Raw genomic sequence first — 26,487 nt, 5'->3', positions numbered from 1 at the left:
TAGAATGTTGTGTTATAAATGTACACAAGAGTAATACTACGAAATCCAACATAGTCCCGACAATTAGAACGACAAATTTTAGAAAAAAGTAGCAGAAACGAAAAATTGTGGCTTTTTCACATACATACACACCCACGTAACAAACACACAACAGCTCAATTACGGAAATTATTTTAATAAAAAAACAAATAAACAAAGAATCATAAAAAAGTGAAAACAGTTCCTGAGTCATACATTTTATTGACTACTTTGCCAACATCAATCGCATGGCCAGTGCGGACGAGATTGTGTGTAATGGGCACGTAATAACGTTGCCCACGCTCGAGGTAGTCAAAGCAGGTACGTTTAATAGTCTACTGACTTTTGTCTATCACAAATTTATTTTAAAATTGCGTTACCTTCAATTAGTTCCCATCATGGCGGCTGGCACAAACATCGATTGGTTGCTCCATCTCTACTACGCGCGGCGTGATTTTATACGTTGTCGCCTAATAATCGAGCGGGAGCTGCACCGGAGCCTCAATCCGGAATATATGTATTTTGTGAAGGTATGTACAGACCATATGGAAGAACTAGTATACTTGTATAGTGTGTATATATGTATGTAAGTAGATATGCGTGATGTGTATAGGTAGGTATGAAAAAATATTTACAGGCCTATACTGCTATATTTATAAAGGAAAATTATTAAAAGCATATCTTTAGGAGCTAAAGATTTTTTTTTAAGATTGTAAAGAGTCTTGACCAGGTTAATAATGATTACTTTAATTTAATTTTTTTTAATATGTTAATCTAAGTAATTAAAAATATCTAATCAAGGTAGAAATACACAGTAGAATATTCAAAAATCGTTTTTTTTTTGCTTATGGCAAACTTACTTCATTGTCATAAAAATGAATTTCGAGTTGATTTGTAGTAAGAAAAATTTTTTCAAACGACTTTAAACGTACATATATTGTAATCCCACATCTTCCTTTTTCTCTTCGAAAATCCTAAATTAATTATTATTTTAAGCTCTTATAAACCATTTGATAATGTTATATACTCTTATACAAAATGAAAAAATTTAAATTCCTTTAAAATCATCTGCGAATTCAATTCTTAAAGCAACCGTTGTATGCAAAGAGACAATAAAGGCTTCCATTTGCTACGCATGCATGCATGTACACATATGCGTATGTATATAAAATATGTAGCCATGGCTAATAAACTCGTACTTAACTCTGTCTGCATATTTCTTATCGCACCAATTTCCTGCTGACCATCATCTGAATGGCAACATACTTAGGGCTTAATTGACCGTGAAGAGGGTAACAACATCGAAGCATTGCGAAATTTACAAAAGGCGCTCGACTTAAATTCCAAGAATATTGAAACCTACAAGGAGATCGGCAAAACACTGTGAGTAGCAATGTATTTATCTTTTGAGTGCTTAAACATATGTAGGTACATACTTGTATGTGGGGATTTCAGTATAAATATGTATCCATATGTGTCTATTTATGTAAATACGTAGCCATTGACATATGTATGTATAAAACACTTAATCTTATACTTACATACATATGTATGTAGTTACATGTCGCTTAATAGTGTCATTGTGGTTTGTAGAAATAACAATTATGTACTCATATATCTCTTTTCTAAGGAAATGTCACATAAAAATGCTGAGAGCTACTTTATTGCTTCACCTTTTATTATGTCTCTGTTTGTATATGTTAATGGCTTAAATTAATATATGTACATGCATACGTACTGAAAGCTTAATTATTTAAATTGTAACAAAATACCAGCGTTTTCTATTCGCCAGACTGCAGAGAGTGGTGAATTGCACAAATAACTGGTATAAGACAAATATGTTAAACAGAGTTTTATAGTAAGAGTGATTTCTTTAAAAAAAAACACAGTAATTGTTACGGAAATTCAAATGGTATTTCTTCAATTTGAATTACAATCGACGCAATTAATTTCCGAACGTAATATAATTTAAATGGCCTCCAAATCTGAAATGATTTTATTTTTTTAGTATGTTATTTTTAAACACCTAACCTATTGAAATGTAAAAAATAGAATTAAAAAAAAAATATTTCAAAAGTGTTCATTTTCACTTTCACTTTCATTTTGCTGTCCATCATGAACAAAAAGAAAACTGAAACACTTTACTCACAAGTAAATGTTAATGGCATTTTCTTAATCCCCTTTGTCATTTTTGACGCCATCATTCATTACAGCTTCATTATGGGTCGTTTCAATCAGGCGTTGGATATTTTTCGCGAAGCCGAAGAGCTCGCTCCACGCCAGGACCATGAAATTTGTCATTTCATCGGTGAATTGTTGCATCGCTCAGCGGCGGCTGCCAATCAATTGACAATTGCACGTCAAGAGGAGGCCGAGGCGAAAATGTACTTTGAAAAGGCCGTGCAGGCCGGCAAGAAGCTGGAGAGTTTCCAACGGCTCGCCGAAATATTGCGCAAAGAAAAGGACTATGCCAGGGCCATTGAGGTGCTCGAGAACTGTTTGCTGTAAGTGTATATACATAGTATGTATGGTATGTATTCGTGTGGTTGAGGTTGTGGTGAAAGTGAAAAGCGTGTTGAGTGAATTTACAACAACTTTACAGAAGAAATCTTCTGGAAACTATTATATACTTAAGTTTTTTCAAATATTTTCGTTGTTATAGTAGCTTTGTTATACTTTTTATATAAAGTACACATTTTTATAACTGCATATTTTTAGTTTATCACCCGAAAATATTGAAGTGCTCACCGAGATCGGTGTGCTTTATTTGAAAATCAACGACAGCCAAAAAGCTTTCGCTCGCTTATCTGAAGTTATCGCTTTGGACAGGAAGTGTCCGAAAGGATTGTTGGCTTATGGCGCCATATTGCAGGTAACTGATGTACTCGTATTTGTACATATATATTTCTTGTATAATATATTTTATTTATTTTTTTAATGCATATCTACTTTTGTTTTAAATAAAATGATAATGATAACGATATTAATTGCATTTTCTTTCCTTAATTTTTTTAATTTCAAAAGAAATCTTTACATTATCTCGATTTTACATTTATTTTTATACTATGAGCAGAGTAAATTTAGTTTCTAACACCCAGATGGTGATGTCGAGGACTCTATAAAGTATACATATGTAGTATATATAAATACTGACCTGAGCCGATATAGTCATGAGATATCGATCTGAAATTTCGCAAACGTTCTTTTCTCAACAAGAAGTTGCTGATTTGTGAAAACCGTCGCGACGGGATTTGACTACTGAAGGATAGAGCTGTACTACAAACTGACCGATCAAAATCCAGTTCTTGTATTGAAAACTTTTTTATTTGACAAGATATCTTTACGAAATTTAGCATAGATTATTATCCAAAGCAACGGTATAATCTCCGAAGAAATTGTTCAGATCGGACGTCTATAGCATATAGCTGCCATACAAATTGAACAATAAATATCAAGTCCTGGTATTGAATTTTGTAGTAAAACGTGTTTCGTTGTTTATTTACATATAAATATATTCTAAAGCCAACTGTGTTTCCTTTGAAAATATTATTTAGCTATTAAGGTGTGAAAGCTACTGTTGCATTAAAAATATTATTTCCGCCATTACTTTTACTCGTATGTAAAAACACACATACATAAGTACTTATATAAAGTATTGTTGTTGTCAAATTCTGCAAATTTATCTCAAAACATTTCCGGGAATGCTTTACTACCTGCAAAAAATGTAATGCGTTGTAAGACATATTTTACTCAGAATATGCGTCTTAAGGATAATGCGATAAGCAGTAAATGTACTTCAAATTATGTGTGGTTCGGTGTTACTATCAACACGCAAGATAAGTGTAAATCCTCAAATGAAAGAAAAGGGATTTTAAAATTTAATGTAAATTAAAATATTCTCCTCCTCTCTCCAAATTGTGTATGCTGGCATGCTTTGCGAATGAATGTTGCCTACATTTGAGCGCATGTGGCATTAAGGGGGGAGCCTGCTTTAGAGGCTTCAAAAAATCATTTTTTTGATTTTATGTAAAGTACTTTCTGAAACCTAGGTAGCTTTTTTTAGTATGTGGTATATGTGTTAATAGTATGTCGTATTGGTAAAAATAGATCAAATCGGGTCGATACTACCCCAATCCCCATATACTCGTACTGCATATAATGATTTTTGCTTTTTTAACAAACTTTTTGGTTTCTTTATAATAATGCCCTGCTGTAAATGAGCGATATATTGAGTGTATTAAAGTTAAATAGCTCTAACGGTATTTCAAGATTGAGCATTTTTCAGAGTTAAACACCTCTAAAGGTATTAAAATAATTGCTGAAAGGCATCACATCTTGTAAATTTCACTTTTGCTGGAAATTTGCTAGAAAAATAGTTTATTTGTTGGCATTTGGCAAACATACCTCACTTTTCATGCACATTTCTACTTTTTCTTACTTACAAGTTTGTTTGCTTCAATTTTGCAATTTTCCTTTTTATTTATTTTCACAAGTTTTCTCTTAAATATGGGATAAGCGCACAGTTTTATAGTTTCGTGAATAAATTTTTCATATTTCACATTTTTCTGCTTTCTCCTATTTCACTGTCACATTGGCTCAATGTCCACAGTCTCGAAACGATGTCGACGGCGCCTTGGAAAAATATCAAGAAATCGCTTTGACCGAACCGGACATACCAGAATTGTGGAATAACATCGGATTGTGCTTTTTCAAAAAAAAGCAACAAAAAGTGATTGCGGTATGTAGGATGAAAGAATATGAAGTGTAAAATACGAATAAAAATAAGCTATTATTATATAATATTCATGTGGCCCGAATGAAATAAACGTCTGCCAAGTAAAACGTTGATATCCTGCAGAGTTGAATTGAAGGCACTGCTTTGCCATAGACAAGAAATTCATATTCGCATTTACGTATTTGAATAAATGTCAAATAAAAACTTAATTAACACCATTTCAGTTGAGATACTTAGTTGAAAGTAAAGCAATAAAAATTGCTAAGTAAACTTTTTTTTAAACTCTCGCAACGTGTTGCTACGGAGTATAATAGTTTTGTTCAATTAACTCTTATTTGCATTTGTAACATCTAAAAGCAACCGAAATGAATATAGGGATTACCCTGACGAGACGAATTGATTTCCAGTTGCACTTTGCTTTTAAGATGTGGAATATCAAATCTAAAAATGCCCTTTATACATACATATGTAGATCTCTGTGCGTATAGTTGAACATAAGGTCTCTCTGTGTCGAGGATGGATAAGCTCGGACCAATATTTTTCTTAGCCTCTATATATCTAATAAAAAGATTTGTGACTTCCGGTTTACTTTATATGTACGGTAGATCGGTCAGGTGCATTTTCTTAATGAAACTCATAGAAAATCTTTAACTGATAATAACTAGTTCTGACTCGATTAAAACTGTAATAATGAAATCAAATGAGTCTATGACTCATAATTTTAATAAATATGGTACCAAATCTGATTGTAATCCATTCACGATTTCGTCGAAATATGTATATTGTGATCTTCCATAATATTTTTTTACATAAAGTCTTGAAAACTCTTGAAAGTATGTAACCGTTTTTGACCCATGCACCCGAAGTTAGACTTTCCTTACTTGTTATAAATAAGTTTTTCGTATTAAATAGCATCTTGAGACCTTTATTGTCAATATTTGAATTTTATGTCATATTTATGTGACTTTTTAACTTTTTTCTTTTATTATTATTTACAGGCGATTTCTTCACTGCGCAAGTCCATCTGGCTTTCACCGCTTAATTACAATGCTCTTTATAATTTGAGTTTAGTTTACATAACTGGTGAGTGCTCTTATGAAATTAAGTATTATGTTACAACAAAAGGAAGGAAGGAATTCAGGTGTAACCGAACATTTTATAACCTTGCAACTTGCAAGGATCAAAGCAGATGAAAAACTTTATATTTGTATTTTATTAGGTCAATTCGGTTTTTGTTTACATTTAGCCAACTCTACAACCTTTGTTTAAATTAAGCCAAGTCACCAACCTTTCTTTACATTTTGTGGTGTCCAGGAACCTTTTGTTTACATTATGAGGTCACTGACTCCTTGGTTTACATTTTTCCGAGTTTACATTTAGGAGGTTAATTAAATTTTTGTTTACATTTAGCCTAGTGCACAACCCTTGTGTACATTTAAGGTCATTGACCCTTTTGTTTACATTTTATGGAATCAAATACCACTTTGTTAACACTATAGGGTCAATGACCTCTTTGTTTACATGTAGCGAAGTCCACCACCGGTATTTACATTTAGCCAAGTCCACAACCCTTGTTTACATTTGAGATCATTGACACTTTTGTTTACATTTTATGGGGTCATGACTCTTACTTGTCTTGTTTACATTTGTCAATTGCTCAGATCGGACTAATATAGCTCAAAGTTGCCATACAAACTGACCGATCGCAAATAAACCCTTGAATAAAAATCTTTTTTTTTATTTCACAAGGTATCTTCATACAATTTGATAGGGGTCAAGACAAACTGCTCATATCATGATAATTTACTTGGTTTATGGCAATAGCAGGTCGAATTTAAGTAATTCGACGATTTTTTATCATTTCCACCATAAATTTCATACTATTCAAAAATTTATTTAATTATTACTTTGTTTTATTGTTTGTTCGTTGAAACTAGTCATAACTCACTTAGTTTTAGTATGATATTTTACTTCCAGAAACCGAAAATTATACTAAATTATTGGGGCAGAGAGAGGGAAGTGCTGATTGCCTTAATTTTTGACATTGCTGAAGTATACTTGAGAACTTATTGTATATTATGTTATGTGATTTATGATATTTTGTTAAAATATTTTACATATAACAAAATTTTTATGACTTGTAAGAGTCAAAGTCCGAAAAATTCCTTCAAAAAAATATCGGGGTGGGGAGTAGTATTTACCTGATTTTATCTGTTGTTGACAGTAACACATGCTATTAACATGCCACATACTAAAAATATGTTCCCTGGGTTTCATAAAGAACCTTACCTACAATTAGCATTCATATGGAGTAAAGTCAGTTGGATGTTCGAAAATCCTGACATTAGTTATACGGGGGCTAGGTCAAGTTTTCAACCAATTGTTTTCCATTTTAGGCACAAAGATACACTGTTATGAGTGAAACAAGCTCTCACATTTTCATTGAGATAACTACATATGCAGTATAAGGTCAGCCGGAAGTTCGAAAATGTTTATATTAGTTATATTGGGGGCTCAGGGCAGTTTTGAACCGATTTAACGCATGTTTGACACACAGATATACTATTGTCAATAAAAGATTCTTTTCTATTTTCAATTACATATCTTACACATTGACCGATATTTTCGGTCAAAAGTTAACCATAGATATTGTAGAAACCCTTTTGAAAAAAATATTGGAAAAGTCGGTTTTCACAAGCTTCTCTTGACACGAATTTTTCAGAAGCAAAATCATTTGCGGTAAACATAAGCGGCTGGCTAGTAATCGCTTGGTTCGAGGTCCAAGCTATAATTTGGATAAAAACATTCCAACCAAGCAGTCTGATCTTTTGGCGAGTCACTATCGATGTATATGGTCTGGGGTTGTTCTAATGGAATACAATTCCTCTCCTATTGGCCAAGGCTAGCTCTCTTTTCCTTATAAAGTAACATTAATTCGACTTGAAGGTGGTTTCTATCAAACACCAAACCGTGGAGCAAACAGTTGGCCAGTTTCGTTTATTTATATCTTCTTCTTCTTTACTGGCGTAGACACCGCTTACGCGATGATAGCCGAGTCAACAATAGCGCGCCAGTCGTTTCTTCTCTTCGCTACGTGGCGCCAATTGGATATTCCAAGCGAAGCCAGGTCCTTTTCCACTTGGTCCTTCCAACGGAGTGGAGGTCTTCCTCTTCCTCTGCTTCCCGCGGCGGGTACTGCGTCGAATACTTTCAGAGCCGGAGTGTTTTCATCCATCCGGACAACATGACCTAGCCAGCGTAGCCGCTGTCTCTTAATTCGCTGAACTATGTCAATGTCGTCGTATATCTCGTACAGCTCATCGTTCCATCGAATGCGATATTCGCCGTGGCCAACGCGCAAAGGACCATAAATCTTTCGCAGAACTTTTCTCTCCAAAACTCGCAACGTCGACTCATCGGTTGTTGTCATCGTCCAAGCCTCTGCACCATATAGCAGGACGGGAATTATGAGCGACTTATAGAGTTTGGATTTTGTTCGTCGAGAGAGGACTTTGCTCCTCCATTGCCTACTCAGTCCGAAGTAGCACCTGTTGGCAAGAGTAATCCTGCGCTGGATTTCCAGGCTGGCATTGTTGGTGGTGTTAATACTGGTTCCTAAATAGACGAAATTATCTACAACTTCAAAGTTATGACTGTCAACAGTGACGTGAGTGCCAAGTCGCGAGTGCGACGACTGTTTGTTTGATGACAGGAGATATTTCGTCTTGCCCTCGTTCACTGCCAGACCCATTTGCGTTGCTTCCTTGTTCAGTCTGGAGAAAGCAGAACTAACGGCGCGGGTGTTGAGACCGATGATATCAATATCATCGGCATACGCCAGCAGCTGTACACTCTTATAAAAGATTGTACCTGCTCGATTAAGTTCTGCAGCTCGAATAATTTTCTCCAGCAGCAGATTGAAGAAGTCGCACGATAGGGAGTCGCCTTGTCTGAAACCTCGTTTAGTATCGAACGCCTCGGAGAGGTCCTTCCCGATCCTGACGGAGCTTTTCGTGTTGCTCAACGTCAGTTTACACAGCCGTATTAATTTTGCGGGGATACCAAATTCAGACATCGCGGCATAAAGGCAGCTCCTTTTCGTGCTGTCGAAAGCAGCTTTGAAATCGACGAATAGGTGGTGAGTGTCGATTCTCCTTTCACGGGTCTTTTCCAAGATTTGGCGCATGGTGAATATCTGGTCGGCTGTTGATTTACCAGGTCTGAAGCCACACTGATAAGGTCCAATCAGTTTGTTGACGGTGGGCTTTAATCTTTCACACAATACGCTCGACAGAACCTTATACGCGATGTTGAGGAGGCTAATCCCACGGTAGTTGGCGCAGATTGTGGGGTCTCCTTTTTTATGGATTGGGCATAGCACACTTAAATTCCAATCGTTGGGCATACTTTCGTCCGACCATATTTTGCAAAAAAGCTGATGCATGCACCTTATCAGTAATTCGCCGCCGTGTTTGAATAGCTCGGCCGGCAATCCGTCTGCCCCTGCCGCTTTGTTGTTTTTCAGTCGGGCAATTGCTATTCGAACTTCTTCATGGTCGGGCAATGGAACGCCTGCTTCATCGTCATCGATTGGGGTATCGGGTTCGCCTTCTCCTGGTGTTGTGCTATCACTGCCATTCAGCAGGTTGGAGAAGTGTTCCCTCCATAATTTAAGTATGCTCTGGGCATCGGTAACTAGATCACCTTTGGGGGTTCTACAGGAGTATGCTCCGGTCTTGAAACCTTCTGTAAGTCGCCGCATCTTTTCGTAGAATTTTCGAGCATTACCCCTGTCGGCCAGCTTATCGAGCTGTTCGTACTCACGCATTTCGGCCTCTTTCTTCTTCTGTCTGCAAATGCGTCTCGCTTCCCTCTTCAACTCTCGGTATCTATCCCATCCCGCACGTGTTGTGGTCGATCGTAACGTTGCGAGGTAGGCAGCCTGTTTTCTCTCCGCTGCGACACGGCACTCCTCGTCGTACCAGCTGTTCTTTTGCACTTTCCGAAAACCAATGGTTTCGGTTGCAGCTGTACGTAAGGAGTTTGAAATGCCGTCCCACAGTTCCCTTATACCGAGTTGTTGACGAGTGCTCTCAGAGAGCAGGAGTGCAAGCCGAGTAGAAAATCGTTCGGCTGTCTGTTGTGATTGCAGCTTCTCGACGTCGAACCTTCCTTGTGTTTGTTGGCGTGTGTTTTTTGCTGCACAGAGGCGGGTGCGAATTTTGACTGCAAAAATATGGTGGTCCGAGTCGATGTTAGGACCTCGGAGCGCACGCACATCTAAAACACTGGAAACGTGTCTTCCGTCTATCACAACATGATCGATCTGGTTGGTAGTTTTTCGATCCGGAGACAGCCAGGTAGCTTGATGTATCTTCTTATGCTGGAATCTAGTACTACAGATAACCATATTTCGGGCCCCGGCGAAGTCGATCAGCCTCAACCCATTTGGGGATGTTTCCTCGTGGAGGCTGAATTTACCGACCGTAGTGCCAAAGATACCTTCTTTGCCCACCCTGGCGTTGAAGTCGCCAAGCACGATTTTGACATCGTGGCGGGGGCATCTCTCATAAGTTCGCTCCAAGCACTCATAAAAGGCATCTTTGTTCACATCGTACCGTCGGGGTGTGGGCGCAAATCAGCGATATGTTGAAGAACTTCGCTTTGATGCGGATTGTGGTTAGACGTTCATTCTCCGGAGTGAATGATAGTACTCGGCGACGGAGTCTCTCTCCCACCACGAATCCCACACCGAATTTGCCCTCCTTTATATGGCCACTGTAGTAAATGCCACAAGGATCAACTCGTCTCAGTACTTGTCTCGGACATCGCATTTTTTGGACGGCGATGATGTCAGCCTTATTTTTAGGAGGAAATCAACCAGCTGGGCAGCGACACCTACTCAATTGAGGGTCCGGACAATCCAGGTGCATGACCTTAAATCGTAGTCCTTATTTCGTTTGCCATGGTCGTCATCGAAAGGGGGGTTTCTCATCCGAGGCTTATAGTTGATTTTCAGTGGGGGTGTTTTTTTACGTGGCGGGTCCCAAACCCAGCGCACAACCCTATGCAGGGGATGTTTCGCCTTCTCACGTTAGCTCGCCTTCAAACGGATGTTCTTAGGCTTGGTCAAAGACCGGAAATCGTGAGCTGCTTGAGTCACATGTAAAAGAATCGTTTCTGGCCACTCCCAAGTGAATGGCAATCACAGAACTTTCCTCACTTGCGTGAACTTCTGCACATGACTTCATCCTCCTCCGTTTACCTATATAGTTGCTATAAAAAATGAAATACTGAAGGTTATTATAGCTTCGGTGCAGTCGAAGTTTTTTCTAGTTTTTAATAACTCTTTGTATTTCCATCATTCAATATTTACATGGGTTTCAATCATGACTATTGTTACTCATATATTTTCCACAGAATTAGAATTCTCTTTATAAGTAGTATTTTATGTTGAATCAATCTCATCAATGACATTGTCAACAACAAAGGTTTGGAATGTCAATAGCAACAAATATGTTATCCCCTGGGAGTTCTGCTGGGAATTTTCATATGGTTCCGATTAAAATATTGAAGTGCAATTGAACCTACACATTCATAAATTTATGGAAAGTTTTGTATTTCCTGTTTATGTGGAATTACAGTCTTATATGTGTACTGAATATGTGAACCTGAATATGAAACTTCTAGGAAAATTTCAGTAAAATAGTGAAATAATGCAGATAGTAAATAAGTATATGCTTACGTATGTCTTAGAATTGCTTTCATATACAGAAACTATGTTTACATACAAATTGTTATATAAAATTGTTTTTAAGCATATCTGTCTACTCCACACTTTAATACATCCCTGGCGAGTTCATTTCCCATTTTTGCACTTTAACTCAAAAAAGGGATGAGTTCGATATGAATATCGACATATGTACATATGTATGTACATTCATACATAATACTTTTATGGATTGGTTACCCAAACTTAACCTTTTGACGCTATTAAGTGCATTGATTTGAAAACCTTAACATTTTCGCAAGTTTTACACATTTTCCGTTTTGTTTTGTACGCTTCTCCCCAAACCAACCCATTTCAGTATGATCAACGAGAAGTTTATGAAGTATTTTCAACACAATGCTAAGTGTCAATGACATTGCTGCGTTCAAGTTGTATTAGGTTCATAGCCTGTTTAAGGTTATTCCATCACTCAGGCATACGTCTGTCAACACACATACATATGTACACATACATACATACCTGATGTATGCGTCGGGAAATCCATTCACGTGTTTATTCGTTTTGATTAGGAAATTTTGGCAACACAATTAGCAAGCAAGTCAACTACAGAATAGCTGTCTTCGATTCCTCAAAAGCCGAGTAGCAGGATGATGATTCGAACAATCATTGACTTGAATGAAATAGCATCTCATAAAATTTGAGCCCTACTGAAAAAAATGACTTTTCACGTTTAATAGTTACAAATTTTTATTATCGCCATTAAAATAGGCCCCTGAGTTAACACAAACATGTCAACCATTAACCAATTTCCTTGCCTAAGTTAGACAGTTTTGAGGTCATATTTATAAATCCTGCAATGACGTCGCGTCACCAGTAATGATGAATTTAGTGTTCTCAACGAGGCTGAGTATTTCTTTTGCGATATTTTGGTACGAGCCTCAGTGCTAGACTTCATATCAGAAAACAAGACCCAAAATGTGTTGGGTCGAACCGTAAGAGATCTTGAGCTCCTCTGATATCTTTCTCATGCCAACGTGACGATTTTCAATCATTGTTTTCATAACTTTTCCTTAACCTTAACTCACTGAATGCTTTGTGCCAATCAGATACTTATGATTGTGATAAAGTAATTGCGCTTGGTCCCAATAAACCTGTGTTAACGTTCTTTCCAATTCTCGAAACAGTTGTCAATTACCAGAATAACCCTCAATGTGCATGGCGATTCACGGTGATTGGCTCAAAATTTTGCGAGAAACTCATGAAGAATCAATGCAGTGTACGATGGTGCATTATTGTAGTGCAAAATCCACGAGTTGTCTCCCACAATTTCTGCCTCTTTTTCTGCCTCGAATTACCTTTGCCACCTTTGTCGTAAGCATAGATCCACGACTCATCGTCAGTAATTATAAGTTTCATGACATAGTTTCATGATAGTCGGAAAGCAATGTTTCACAGACATTAACGTGAGACCGGTTTTCGAAAAAAATTAGCAATTTTGGAACCAATCGTGCTTGCCCTTTTCTTAGGCCGAAATGATATTTTGAAATAGATTTCAACGCACCAGAAATTTGATTCTGCACACAAAATTTAATAGAACTGCTTTCTTGAATAATTTCACATATCGTATCGCCGAATGCAGTTTATGAACTTCAGAGAGACAAGCATATACTGAATACTAATGATTATTTTTGACAGTCTTAAGAAACCTAGAAAAAAATATATTTCGGCAAATGGGTTTTCGCGCGAAATTTAAATTAGAAAGGTTTACTATTTTTTTTTTGCCTACTGTATGAAGTTCTAAAGAGTTGTACTAATCTAAGAAAAAGTTGTTTATGGAATCGCTTTGTGCGTGAGTTAATTTTTAATTTAAATAGACCAGTCCGGGTCAAATTTGATCAGATGGTATACATGAAATACAAAGCTATTACATAGTTTAATGAGGTGTTCTTATTATTTTAAGGACAATTGGGTTACCAAGAAGGATAGAATACCAGATTGTATCAGTCATGTTATTATCGATAAATCTTCATAATAAAGCAATGTTGGGATTTCTTTTGAAAGCATAAATCGCTTAGAATTGTGGTTTGTTTTTACCACCTCAATTATTTTCATGGACTCATTTATTTTATAAATTTACTTTATTTATTTTTTTTCTTTTTATGCACTATTTGCGTAGATATACTAAATTTTATTATTTTTTCTTCTCTTCTCTACTGAGTATGCAGTCTAAAATTGAAAAAAAAATCGTTTTATTTAGCTCTCTTCTTTAATCATTGGATAGTTGATTGATTCGTTGTAAAGTGCGCTTCAATGGCAATCTCCGCAATCCTTCTTTATTGGCGTAGATACCACTTACGCGGTTATAGCCGAGTTTACAACAGCGCGCCAGTCGTTCTTCTTTTTAGGTAACTTAACTAGATCCTTCTCCATCTGGTCTTTCCAAAAGAGTGGAGTTCTTCCTCTTCCTCTTTTCCTCTCTGCGAGTACTGCGTGGAATACTCTCAGACACATGACCTATCCAACGTAGCCGCTGTCTCTTAATTCGCTGAACTATGTCAATATTCTCGTATATCTCATAAGATCTCATCGTTCCATCGAATGCGATATTCGCCATTGGAAATGCGGAAAGAACCATAAATCTTCCTTAGAACCTTTCTCTCGAAAACTCGTAACGACGACTCATCAGATGCTGTCATCGCCCATTCCTCTGCACTATATAACAGAAGTAACTTATAGAATTTTGTCTTTGTTCGCCTCGAGAAGACTTCACTTCTGAATTGCCTACTCAGTCCGAAGTGGCACCTATTGGCAAGAGTTATTCTGCGGTGGATTTCGAAAATGAAAAATGTTTTTCACATTCATAAATCGCACAAGTTTCCCGTTAAATTTCGAGTTTAAGACTATCGAATAAAGTTGGCGCAAAGCTCACAACTTTCATGACCACTAATTTTGATTTAAGTAGTCAGTTGAATCTTCTATAGTTACAAAGATAAAACAAGAACTAAATTTTTCGTCTTAAATTAATCGGATTTATGCAATCAGAAGATTATGCCACAGCAACAAAAATAAATCAATAATTCAAGGCATCAAATGTTGCCCAGTCGCCTGGACATGCTAGTCATTAGTTGAGTAGACTTGTCAATGAGATTAGCCATCAAGTTAATAGTAAACAAACTCTTAAGCAGACGCCAATCTCCACAAATCAACAAGAGTTTTATCCTTGCATACACAATACTTAAAGCTTTATTTTTATCATTGCAGCACAACAATACGCGAGTGCCTTTCACACACTCGCCGCGGCCATCAACTTGCGCAAGGACAGCGCTGAATGCTACATGCTACTCGGAAGTAAGTTGCCACTATTTCACATACTTTGACAAATCCATGCAGACACTCATGCCGTTATTTGACTTTTACAAAGTTCATAACTACACTTACGTGCGATGGTTGGGGGCATACTCGTACAATACATGTCAGAAAGTGATTTAAGTTCAGCGGTCCATGGGTGGGGTTGTGGGGTATGACCTTTTGTCGTTGCCGTAATTATCAGTTCGGCCCACAGCAGCCACAACGGCTTAAGCGCATTTTCCATACACACACACAGCTGTCCACACATACAGATATACTACTTAACTCACAAGTACTTATTATGACCGCCAGGCGGAAGTCCTTTAACCTCCGTTTATGTTATATATGTAAGTGTTAATTGTGGCTGCGAATTAACCCACCCACCGTCATCTTGCTTCCTTTCGCATTAAGTATGCGCTTAGAAATGCACTTAGTGGTGGGAGAAAGCCATCTGCGCCAAAATGGAAAGGAAAAATTCTGAGAAAAGTTAAACTTTTGCTATTCATCAACGCTACATGCGAGTATACCCTTTAAGCAGCAAATTGTGGGAAATTTCAAGAGCTTTCGTAGAACTTTTGTAAAAAGATTTTCAATAGAATTTTGGTGGTTAATCCGGTTAGCCGCTAGATGGCGTTGCGGTGGTGATTTTCAGAAATCACAAATCTGCGGTCTTAGTTCGATTAGTCTCTGTATAATATGTACGTGTATTCATATGGTAGAAAGAAATCCATTATTTTTGCAATAGATGGTTTTAGTAATCTATCAACAACGTGAGATGTAACGGCTTTCTCAATAAGGATGCTACAAAAATAGACTGATAGGGACAGCAAACTTTTGACATTTCTCTTCAGTAAGGTTGGCATTTGATAATGGAAAGCTATAAGGTCCAACCACGAGTCAAAATTATTAAAATTTACTACTGAAATTCGGTGACAGTGGCCTCAACTTTAAGAGAGCTACGTCCCATTTATCGTTGTAATAATCGTCCTGTCAGATCCACAATTGAGCATCTAGTGGAGAAATTTTAATCCACAGGCACAGTACAAAATGTTCCCTTGTCAGTAAGACAAAGAAGAGCCCGTAGTGGCGAGAATATCGCTGCCGACAGCGCATCAATTGAGGAAGACCCAAATCAGTCTCTCACACGTCGTTCTAAAGCGTTGGGCATCTCTGTGACGTCGTCGTGGCGAATTTTGCGAAAAGATCTTGGCCTACAACCTTAAAAGGTCAAATTGATGCACTGAAGGCGCTTGACCATCAGAAACGTCGTATGTTCGTGAATTGGGCTGAGCAACAACTTGGATTTTCAACGAAAAATCATCTTCAGCGATGAGGCTCATTTCTGGCTGAACGGCTTCGTCAATAGGCAAAATTGGTTAGGCAGCGGTCAACCGTAGGCCATGAGTCAGCATTGCTTCCCGAAAAAAATATGTTTTTGTGCGGATTATGGGCCATACTTCTTCCGTGATGATCAAGACCGACACGTTATTGTGAATGGGAATTGCTACCGCCTAATGATAACCGAATATTTTTGACCCGAATTGAATGATATGGACTTGGACAATATGTCGTTCCAACAGGACGGCGCCACAAGCCACACAGCGAATGTTACAATCGATTTATTGAAAACCAAGTGTGGTCACGGTGTTATCTCACGAAATGGCCCAGTGAATTGGCCCCATCAGTCGTGCAATTTGACGTCGTTAGACTATTTCCTGTGGGACTACGTCATGTATATCTTCTATACCAACAAGAAAGCGACGACTGATGAATCGGCTGTTTTATGCTTGAAAACCGTCGAAAATTTGATTCAGCGTCTGGACTTCTGCAAGCGTGGTGGCCAAGCTAAATTACATAATGTCATCGAATGTACTTTCACTATAAATGTGTCCAGATCAGTAGGAGAGGAATTGCTTACCACCAAGACAATGCTAGACCACATATCGATAGGGGCTGCCAGAAGCTCCGGTAGCTTGGTTGGGTGGTTCTGATGCATCAATTTCATAGAGTGGATCTGCCACCAAATGATTAAAACTTGTTCCTGTCTATGACCAATGCTCCGCGTAAAGAGAAGCTTGGTAACGAGAGACGAGAAAATGGTGCATGCCTTAAACGGATTAAGATTACGAAACTTATGTAAAAGTGGAAGAATACATACTTGAAAGCAAGGGTGGACCCCTTACTCTAATTCGCCTGGAACCGCTAGCCTTATGCCTTACGAAATCTACAAAGATTTAGATTATCTTTACATAAATATCCACCGAATCCATCATGAATCTAGGTGTTAATTGACAAATTATTTCCACAAAACATTCCTTCTTAAATCCAAAACTAACTGAATTCTGCTTTGTGTCATGAAAGTTATACGGAACTAACTTTTCAAAAACAAGCCTTTGTCACATTTTGCACCCGACTTAACTTGAACGAACATGCAATGGCACTCGAAACTTTACCATCAACTGTTTTCCCACATTTCTCTAATTACTGATTTTCTTTCCTACTTTTCAATGCACTTGCACTTATGTGCCTGATGGCAAAAAAACGTCTTGGATGGCTCCAAACTATCGACAACCAAACGCCCGCTATTTGACTCTTGTCTACAAATCGATTCGGCGACCAATTATAGTCTGTTTACGTAAGTTGGAGGATACCGAGAATGCGTTCAAGGCATTTCAGCGGTCGAGTGAAATACAGCAACAACAATCAGCGGATGCCGGACGTAATCCACTTGTGCATTTGAACTTTGCGCTCTTTTGTTACGAGACCGGACGCATTGCGCTTGCCACGGAACAATTTACACGCTTCGTTAGCTCCTCGCAGGATCTCCTCCTACCGACCGAAGTAAGTTTGAGACAATTGCAAAAAGCACAATGGGCTTATGCGGTGCGGAATTGGCGTTGACGAAGTAATTTCTTGAGGCTGCTATTGCATTTGCAATGGTGCTAGAACTGATAGCGGTATTTTGCAGTTGTTAACTTTGTGCATTTGTCTCCCAGTTTGTAACTATGTACATACATATGTATGTAGATTTGTAGTGGTACACTTGTGGAATTTTTGCTTGAATATAGTTGTTGCTTTTTTGTTTCTTATAATCTCTTACGTAAGCTGTAAATGAAATTGACAGCTATTAAATGCATAGTTTGTACATTCTTTGGTTGTAGTTGACGTTGATATAGCATTTGCCGTTATTAGAGTCTGCTATTGTTATAATTACCCAGCTAGCAAAATTATTCTTTTTTGATTCCAGAGTAATCATTCATGCTTGCATATATTATTTATATATATTTTTAAAGGGTGATCAATTTCGAGGTTCCCTACTTTTTTAATGAAGAAACACAGCAATTTCAAATTTAAGAATGAATATTTATTATCATTCGAATTTACTTTTTGAAGATTATCTCTTTCAAATATTGGCCGCGACTAGGTCCGGCTATGGTCCATCCGTTGAGTACAATTTTCGATGACTCGTTAGAGTATTTCGACCGATAACTGGTGAATGAGCCGCCTAATGTTTTGCTCTAAAATTGAATAGAAGCGAGATAGTATGCATTAACTTTAGACTTTACATTTCCTTACAGGAAAAAGTCTAACGGTGTCATCACCGACCGGCCCAAAACGTGAAATGGTGTCGTCTCGTTGAAACCAAATATCGCCAAGATCCCATGCTTCAATTTCAGGCATCAAATAGTCAATTATCATGGCACGATAACGGTCCCATTGACGGTAACGTTCTCACCGCCATCATTTTTGAAAAAATATGGACCGCAAATCGCACGAAACTCTTTTCGAAATTACAGCTCTTGAATCTTTTCAGGTTGCTTTTCGTTCCAAATGTAGCAATTTTGGTTGTTTGTATACCCATTGAGCCAAAAATGAGCCTCAACGCTGAACAAAATTTGGCTCGAAAGCGTCGAATCTTTTTGGAACTTTTCAAGTGCCCATTGAGTGCAGCTATGTCGCTTCAGTTATTGCATAAGCCTTTTTTCTATATAATTTATAGTTTTAGTACATGGCGATATCTTTACTAGCTGATTTTGTTGGGAACTCTTTCCTTATTATCTTCTCAGCAGAGTCCAAGGCCAGGAATGGTTGATCTTTTTATCAGTGGCATCAAGTACTTTGTTATCCGACTTGTTTTTGAATGCCTAGGCAAAGTGTATTCGGCGGAAACTCCAAATCAGATGAGTTTGCTATAGAGGGTCAAAACGGTACTCCGTTTTCCACTTGCGTTCTAGCTGAATCTATGCGCTTTGTATGAGTTTGCTAAGCGCTACTTAGCTCTTCTGTAGCTACGAGGTTTGTCAGGCCATGTATGCCTTTGCTCCTCTGCTGTTTTGACAGACTGAGGTTTAAACATTCTTAACGCCTCAAGAAATGCATGACGGTCAGATGCCAGCATTAATCCAGATTAATTCAGGAGTTAATGAAGATAACTCCGTTGCTAACTCCCATTTACTGGTCATTTATTAAAGAGTTAGCTGCATTTTCGTTGGCAGCATTGTTGAATATGGCCAATATTAATCTATTGTGAATGAAAAACAGGCAACACTGTCATCCGTTTTTCAAATTTTCAATATTCAATGTTATGCTATGATGCATCTTTAAAAATAACGTGTTGATACGTTTTTGAGAATTGGTCGGCTAACAACCGCAATGTTTATCTTCATCCATTTTCAGTGAAAATATTATAAAAATGACAATCAGCTGTTTACGAGATCTACAAATTTGGATCTGATTAAGTGCGCAGTTAATCCGGTTTAATGCTGCCGTCTGTCAAGGCTATAAGAGCGTGTTTTTCAATAAGAGCGCTGCAAAAGTATTTTTAAATAAAAATTAAATAAATATCAATGAAATTCTTCATTCCTGTCGAAGTACATTTGTACATACTCCATGAGTCACCATTGCATCCCAAAAAATTAGGGTTTGGTGCGGGGTATGTGTCGACGTTTAAGTACATTATTGAGCAGTACTTTTTCCGCGATGATCAAGACCGGAACGTTGATATAGAAGAAACTAAAATATTCGACAAAAATCTGTAATTTTAATATCATTAATTGCTGGCTGGGTATTTATACAAAAGCGAAGTGCGTATGTATGCATAAAACACACTTATATACCTACAGTTGTGTTTTAAACAGTTCGTAGTTTGCAGCTTGTTCGAGTCAAGTTCTAATTGCCTGCCATTCCAGTTGGCAAACTGCAATTTGTAATGAAATGTTTTCTGGTTGATTTTACGTCTGTTGCGGCTACTTAAATTTGATTGTAGTAATGTGTGCGATGGTGAATGCTTATCGATTGGGTTAGTTCTAAAGTAATTTAATACACACAAATACAATTACAAGTATTTAGTTATCTAGTGGCACCGATAGTTATACAAATCACGCAATTTGACTGTGTGTGCTTATACATAATGTATATATACGAGTATGATGTACACCCATACATAGAAGAGCATGTTAGAAATGTTTGTACCATTATATATTTTGAAATTATTGTACCTGTGCTTGTAATACTTGAAAATGTGCCAGATATACATTTTAGCAATTACATGTATGTATATACGTTATCGTACAAATCTACAGTAGTGGTCAGATAATGGTTATAACCGCAATTTGGCTAAGATTGAAACAGTTCATGACACATAAGAAAGCAAGTGTGTTAGTGTATAAACGGTAAATTGCAAAGCTTATGGCGTTTATTTATATAATAATTATAATGCACTCGTTGGGATAACGAAAAATTTTTAATTGTACGACATGGCGTATGAGTAACATATTTTTATTTTAAGTAGCTCACCTAGTGTGACAGCCTAATAGTCCAGTCATTTAAGCTTAAATTAGGTAAGAATCTCAGAATTCGATATACCCATTTATATGTCTGTAAATGTAGGGTATACCTACCATATGTAGATTTTGAGACAACTTTAGGATGTCAATATACAAGTATTTACAGAATGAATGGGTATATCGAATTCCAAAGTGAACTTACAATAATGACTGGACTATAAATAAACCGATTTTTGGGAATAAAAAAACTACTGTATCAGTTATTTTAAAATGAAGGCTATATTTATACATATCTTATGAGTATATCGGACATTTTTTGAAAAATATTTTTTGAATTACACACGATCTGCAACAGACCTGAAAAGAAAAATTTTAAATTTCTCCACTGCAATTCTTGTCTTCTCCGTTGATGAAACCTAAAAATCAATCTCTCTAGAAGAAGTGTTTCGCTTCATTTGTGAAAAGAACTAATTCGCTTAGGAAAAATAATAAATTATATAAACAAAAGCCTCTTCAAACGATCGTAATGAACTTATGAAGCAATGTTCGCTGTAGCTTTAGAAGAAAAAACAAAATTGGATCTTTGTTCAATACATGAAAATGGTTTGAGTGCAGCTTTTTAAGTTCCTCTTAGTCCCACAGTAGCACAACCGATTTGTTTAGAAATAGCTAAACTATACGGTCTGCAAAATTTTTTATAAAAATATATATCAATAAAATATTTTTAATGTTTCTTTGAATCACTTCCATTAAGAAAGTACTTAATATCATATGAAAAAGCTAACTTTAAGTAACCCTTATCTCACCACTACTGTATCGAGTCTTTAACATAGTATACGGTATTTCCATGAATTGTTGAAATTTACAGATGTTCTGCATGCCGCTTGGCATATATGTACATACCACACATAGGAATATTATATTTCAAATTCTGCAATAAAAACGATTAAATTTCACAATTTTGTTTTATTAAATTGGGAATTTTGTATGTTGCAGTTAGTGCTGAAAATCCAAATTGATTGTTTTGGTAGAAAGTAGTTAATACAATATTTGAAATGCAAAAAATTGTTGCTTATGTGTGCTCAATTAAATATCGAAAGAAATTACACTCGTCTACAGTGATTTTGTTGCCCTAGATATAAGATCAATTTTGAATATATTTATCTATGCTCACAATTCATTCATTATTAGTGATTTTGCAAGATTTGCTCTCGTTTATTTTAAAATTAAAGTTTTTATTTTATGTTGCAAGAACTGCATGAAAACATGAAACCAATTAACAGTTATATTTATATAATATCGGTTTAGTTTTGGTAAACGGGGATATATCGAAGGAAACAGAGAGGTAAATGTCGAAAGCATATGTAAAAAAACGCAAAATATTATATTTAATTTGTTCCAACATTCGCAATGATTTCGCACACGAAATTTGGTTAGAAATACAAAATTTAAGACAAATTGTTTGTTCGCTATTTTTAGCCATTGTAAAAATCAACGCACTACTAAGGTGTAACTTAAGTAGCTGCTGTAAAGAAACTGGTTGATGAATCGCGCTCACATATGGCATAATTATTAAGGACAGTCCAACGAACTTAGCAAAATACATTTTTGGGAGATATCCTTTACGCGGGGTATTTAGTTACAATTTCCGGGTGCTTTTTTGTCACAATGTGTCTTAATTAAACATATTTTATGTATTTTTCCTTAATAATCTGTCAATATGGGACGATGCCGTCAATCTTGCCATCCTTCTGCAATGAATTTTAAAACCTAGTGGGACCGCACTCTTTGCTTTTCACTATAATTATCCAAATCATATGAATATGTGTCCATATTATTGCGGATATAGTTAACTTGATACTCGAAATTTCTCCTATAATTTTGAAATTTGTCAGCATATTTTTCAAAATTTCTTCATAATTTGCATAATGTGCTATAGGTTAGTTAGGAAATTTTCGACTATCCACACTCAATTTTTCGAAACTTCATTTTCCGATAATGATAAGTTTTTGCATAATTTTTCGCAAATTTTTGGTAAAGAGCCTAAGATTGGGGATCGTGTGAAGCTTGTATTCCCAAAACGGGGCGCAGAACCCTAAACATGACTGGAAAAATATATCTCATTACCAAAATATATGAAACTAGAGGACCCACTTACGTTTTACTGTGGCTGATACATAGATGGTACTACTAATATGATTTCTATTAGTTAAATTATAAGTATTGACATCGTTTTCTTTAATGCACGTTTGCGCCAATTTAAGGTTTGAATATTGGATACTGCGATGGTACCGCCATCTATCAGTCAAACATTTCAAAATTAATAATTGATTAAAAATGAAAAAATAATTTAAAAAACATTTTCCAGTGGACCAAATTGTAAATCTAAACCATTCTCGAATCTCCTTGAACATACACACAAAATTTCATCAAAATCGGTCCATCCGTTTAGGAGCAGTTCAAATGCAAACACATGGTCAGAAGATTTATATATATAAAGATGTAAATAAAAACAAGAGCACATTCAATACTTTCATGAATAAATTCGTAATCTGAACACTTGAAATCTCACCTTTCCAACACTATGTAGTATGACACAATGTGATTTGTAGCACTGGAGATAAAGACTTTTTCAGCTACCCAATATTAATGCAAATCTTTGCTATCGCCTTCAAAATCTGTCTGTTGGTCCGTGCAAGCTATAATTTGAGTAAAAATTAAGATATCTTAATGAACTTGATATGCGGGTTCCTTAGTAATTAATTACGAGTTTGGAGATGAGCGTAATCGGACCACTGCCACGCCCACAAATCGCCACTGTTAAAAACCACTAAAAGCGTATGAGTTATATACCCCTTAAAGTATTTTCCTGGCTTTAATTCCGTTCCTTTGCAAGAGTATAAAATGTCCGGTTGCACCGGAACTTAGCCTGTCCTTACTTGTTTTATTTATTTGTTTACTCGCAGCGTATGAACTTGAATACCAGAAATTAATGGGTGAACTTTTAGCTGAAGCTTGTACCAAATTGAGTACAGGCTTCGTTCATTCGGTCACGTCATGATTTGGTACTAAAAATATCGGCACCAGTATTTATAAAAAGCATACTGATTTCCTTCGTTTGGTTCACTTTTATCTAGTTATTTATGAAAGATAGCTTGTTAATCCTTATGGTTCATTGCGCTATCACTACGATGGACTTGAGTTCTATCTGTGACCAGAAGAAATGAAAAAACTTTTTATAATATCCCTCACCGTGGGGTGAATATAAGACCCTGGACATATTTCTGTCATTAAAAACTCAACTATTAATCGTGTGAAGCCAATTCAAAAAATGTGTTGGACATGTGTGTGGTGTGAGCACCAATTATAGCATGTTACTGTTATCTTATTTTCATTCATGATCGTACTCCTTTCTTGATTTCGGTTTTTGTCGCCTTTGTAACTTTATCTAAACTTGCGTTGAGCACTTCTGCTATCGAGAATATAACTAATGAATTGTAGTTCATCTCACTTAAATAAAGAAAGATGTCTCTCAAAGATTTTACCGTTACTGACTTGCTACTTCATATCAGCAGATAAATCGGCGACGTGATAAAATTGAAATTGACCTTAAAAATGCCGCAAGTTCTTAAGTTTGAGCACTGTTTGAAACACTTCAAAACTTTACGCACTTATCATGTATGGGTGTGTGTGCGTGTGTAAGTGTTGAATGTAAGCATTTATTAAGTGTTTTGCGCTTTCAGCCTGACTTGGCCTTTTTTATTTCTGCTCAATGTGTGGGTATGTGTGTGTGGGTTTGTAATGCAGCGCTTACAACTAAAATTAAAAAGCGCCATGCTGCCACAAAAGCACTTCTTATTATATTAGCAATTTTTCACTTAAAGTGCTAGACATTTTGCGCAGATGTTCCACGTTGTTGTTGTTTCATTTTCAATGTAGATAGTTGTTGTTTTATGTATTTCACACTGTCACTCACGCTGCGACGTCTAGTCTCTAGTGCAAGGGTATGCAAGCAACACGTGCACACAGCTATGTATGTCTGTATGTATGGGTGTGCGAGTGTGTATGCTTGAGTGTTTGGCTGTTTGAGTGTGTTTGCAGACACCAACTTTAAGTAGAGTCATCACTATCATGCTCATATTTCCCATTTTGCTTCTTCTACAATTTTGCCCTTCTTGTTTCTTCCTTCTTCTCTTTGCGTGCTTTTGCGATTTTCTTTCATGCCGCCACACTTCAGTATAAATTCCAAGCGACCAAACTGAAATCGCTTCTGAAAATTCCAACAAGTAACATTTTGACATCAACACCAACGGGAGCTGCGAGTGATGCCATTGATGCAACCGACAGCCAACATATTGGCACCGGCAATAACAGCAGCGGCGGCGACGGTATGAGCAACAATAGCGTAGATGACATCTATGGAATTTATGGTGTGAAACGTCAAGCAGCCGGCAATAAGCAGGAATTGCGTAACACCAAGGCCAGAGCACTGGCAACAGCTGCTCTCGCGGCTGCGCCCACTACGTCATCCGCAGAAATGCCGCTTGAGGTGAACGCTGTGGTCAATGCCTGACACGAGCACGAGTGACGAGTTGGCCGCAGCGAACATTTACCACAACAATCCCCAAACAAAGTATATCCTAGCACTAGTAGCCACATTCATAACAACCGCAATATCACGAACGTCAACGACACTGAGCAGTCGGAGGGGAGCACTCGAAGCAATGGTGGGGAGGATGCTGGCAATGATGGACGGGCAGACAATGCGGTGGCGCGTTGTGACGAAAATAAAACGACCAGTGGAGGAAATATTTTGTCTCAGAGCAATAGCGATGACAGTGTGGAAAGCTGGTACCGGCATTGTGGCTGTTTGCCGCGCACAAATTGGTCAACTTGAGTTAGACGACTTCGGTGGATATTCGATACTTCTAGGAATGCAGCAAAATACATAAAATAAAGTTTAGACAAAAACTAGAAAGTTTGTGTCACAAAAATAATAAATATATATAACAAAATATACATAAATATAGTAAATACACTAGTGGTCCGATAAAAGTTGTTATCTTTTAGATAATATTTCCTTTATCGTATATTTTCGCACCAGTTTTGCAATTCTTCAATCGTCGGCTCTATTGTAAAGCTGACTTTACTCATAAGTTTTAGATAAAATACGAGACAAGGAAACGACGACAACAAAAGATAACTATGTCTTGAAATCTGTCAACCAACCTCATATAAAAAATACTCAGAAGATTACGACATTGCCTTAGATAGAACTTTTTGTCCATATTCGCGAGGATGATTTTGATCATTCAGTTTTTATGGTAGCTAAATGGTCTGATCTTTAGAATTTTTTCGGAGATTGTACCGTTGCCATTGGAAAATATTGTATGACAAATTTTGAGAATCTGTCTCGTAAAATAAAAATGTTTTTATATAAGAACTTCAATTTGATCATTCAGTTTGTATGGCAGCTATATGCCATACTGGTCCGATAATAGCGGTTCCAACACAAGAAAAGCTTGATGCGACAAGTATATGCGCAAAATTTCAGATCGATATCTTGAGAACTGAGGGTTTGCGTGTATACAGACAGACTGACGGAGAAGTCCGTCATCCCCGTTTCTTGGTATTACAAACTTTGTGATAAACTTAATATATCCTGTTCAAGGTATACAAGGAGCTTTCCAAAGTAAACAGGACTTTTTGAATTTAGCGCTCCCTGGTGGCGCCATCTATAGGGTGGGCCATCTAACGTTTTAAATTTGAATTATCTATATTTCGACATTGGAAACGTCAAATACCATTCGGAAAGTGACAGATATTCAGTAAAAAGTCTGAAATTTACGAAATGGGTCGCTATTCACTAT

General features: G+C 36.9%; 1 protein-coding gene across 1 annotated transcript; it reads left to right on the top strand.

The window, feature by feature from the left end:
• The first annotated feature begins 24 nt into the window (after nt 1-24).
• Nucleotides 25-25,642, top strand: LOC105229115 (Bardet-Biedl syndrome 4 protein homolog). Its single transcript, XM_049453466.1, has 10 exons — nt 25-339; nt 409-548; nt 1,289-1,401; nt 2,232-2,522; nt 2,737-2,890; nt 4,628-4,756; nt 5,752-5,836; nt 14,745-14,831; nt 17,458-17,672; nt 24,855-25,642. Exons 1-10 carry the CDS (start codon nt 267-269, stop codon nt 25,188-25,190), a joined length of 1,623 nt encoding a protein of 540 aa, XP_049309423.1. The 5' UTR covers nt 25-266; the 3' UTR covers nt 25,191-25,642.
• The last annotated feature ends 845 nt before the right edge of the window (nt 25,643-26,487 follow it).

The sequence above is a fragment of the Bactrocera dorsalis genome, chromosome 3, assembly GCF_023373825.1.
Source record: "Bactrocera dorsalis isolate Fly_Bdor chromosome 3, ASM2337382v1, whole genome shotgun sequence".
NCBI classification, from domain to species: domain Eukaryota; kingdom Metazoa; phylum Arthropoda; class Insecta; order Diptera; family Tephritidae; genus Bactrocera; species Bactrocera dorsalis.
The sequence above is the reverse complement of the archived record's forward strand: the minus strand, read 5'-3'. Positions and strand labels throughout refer to the sequence as shown.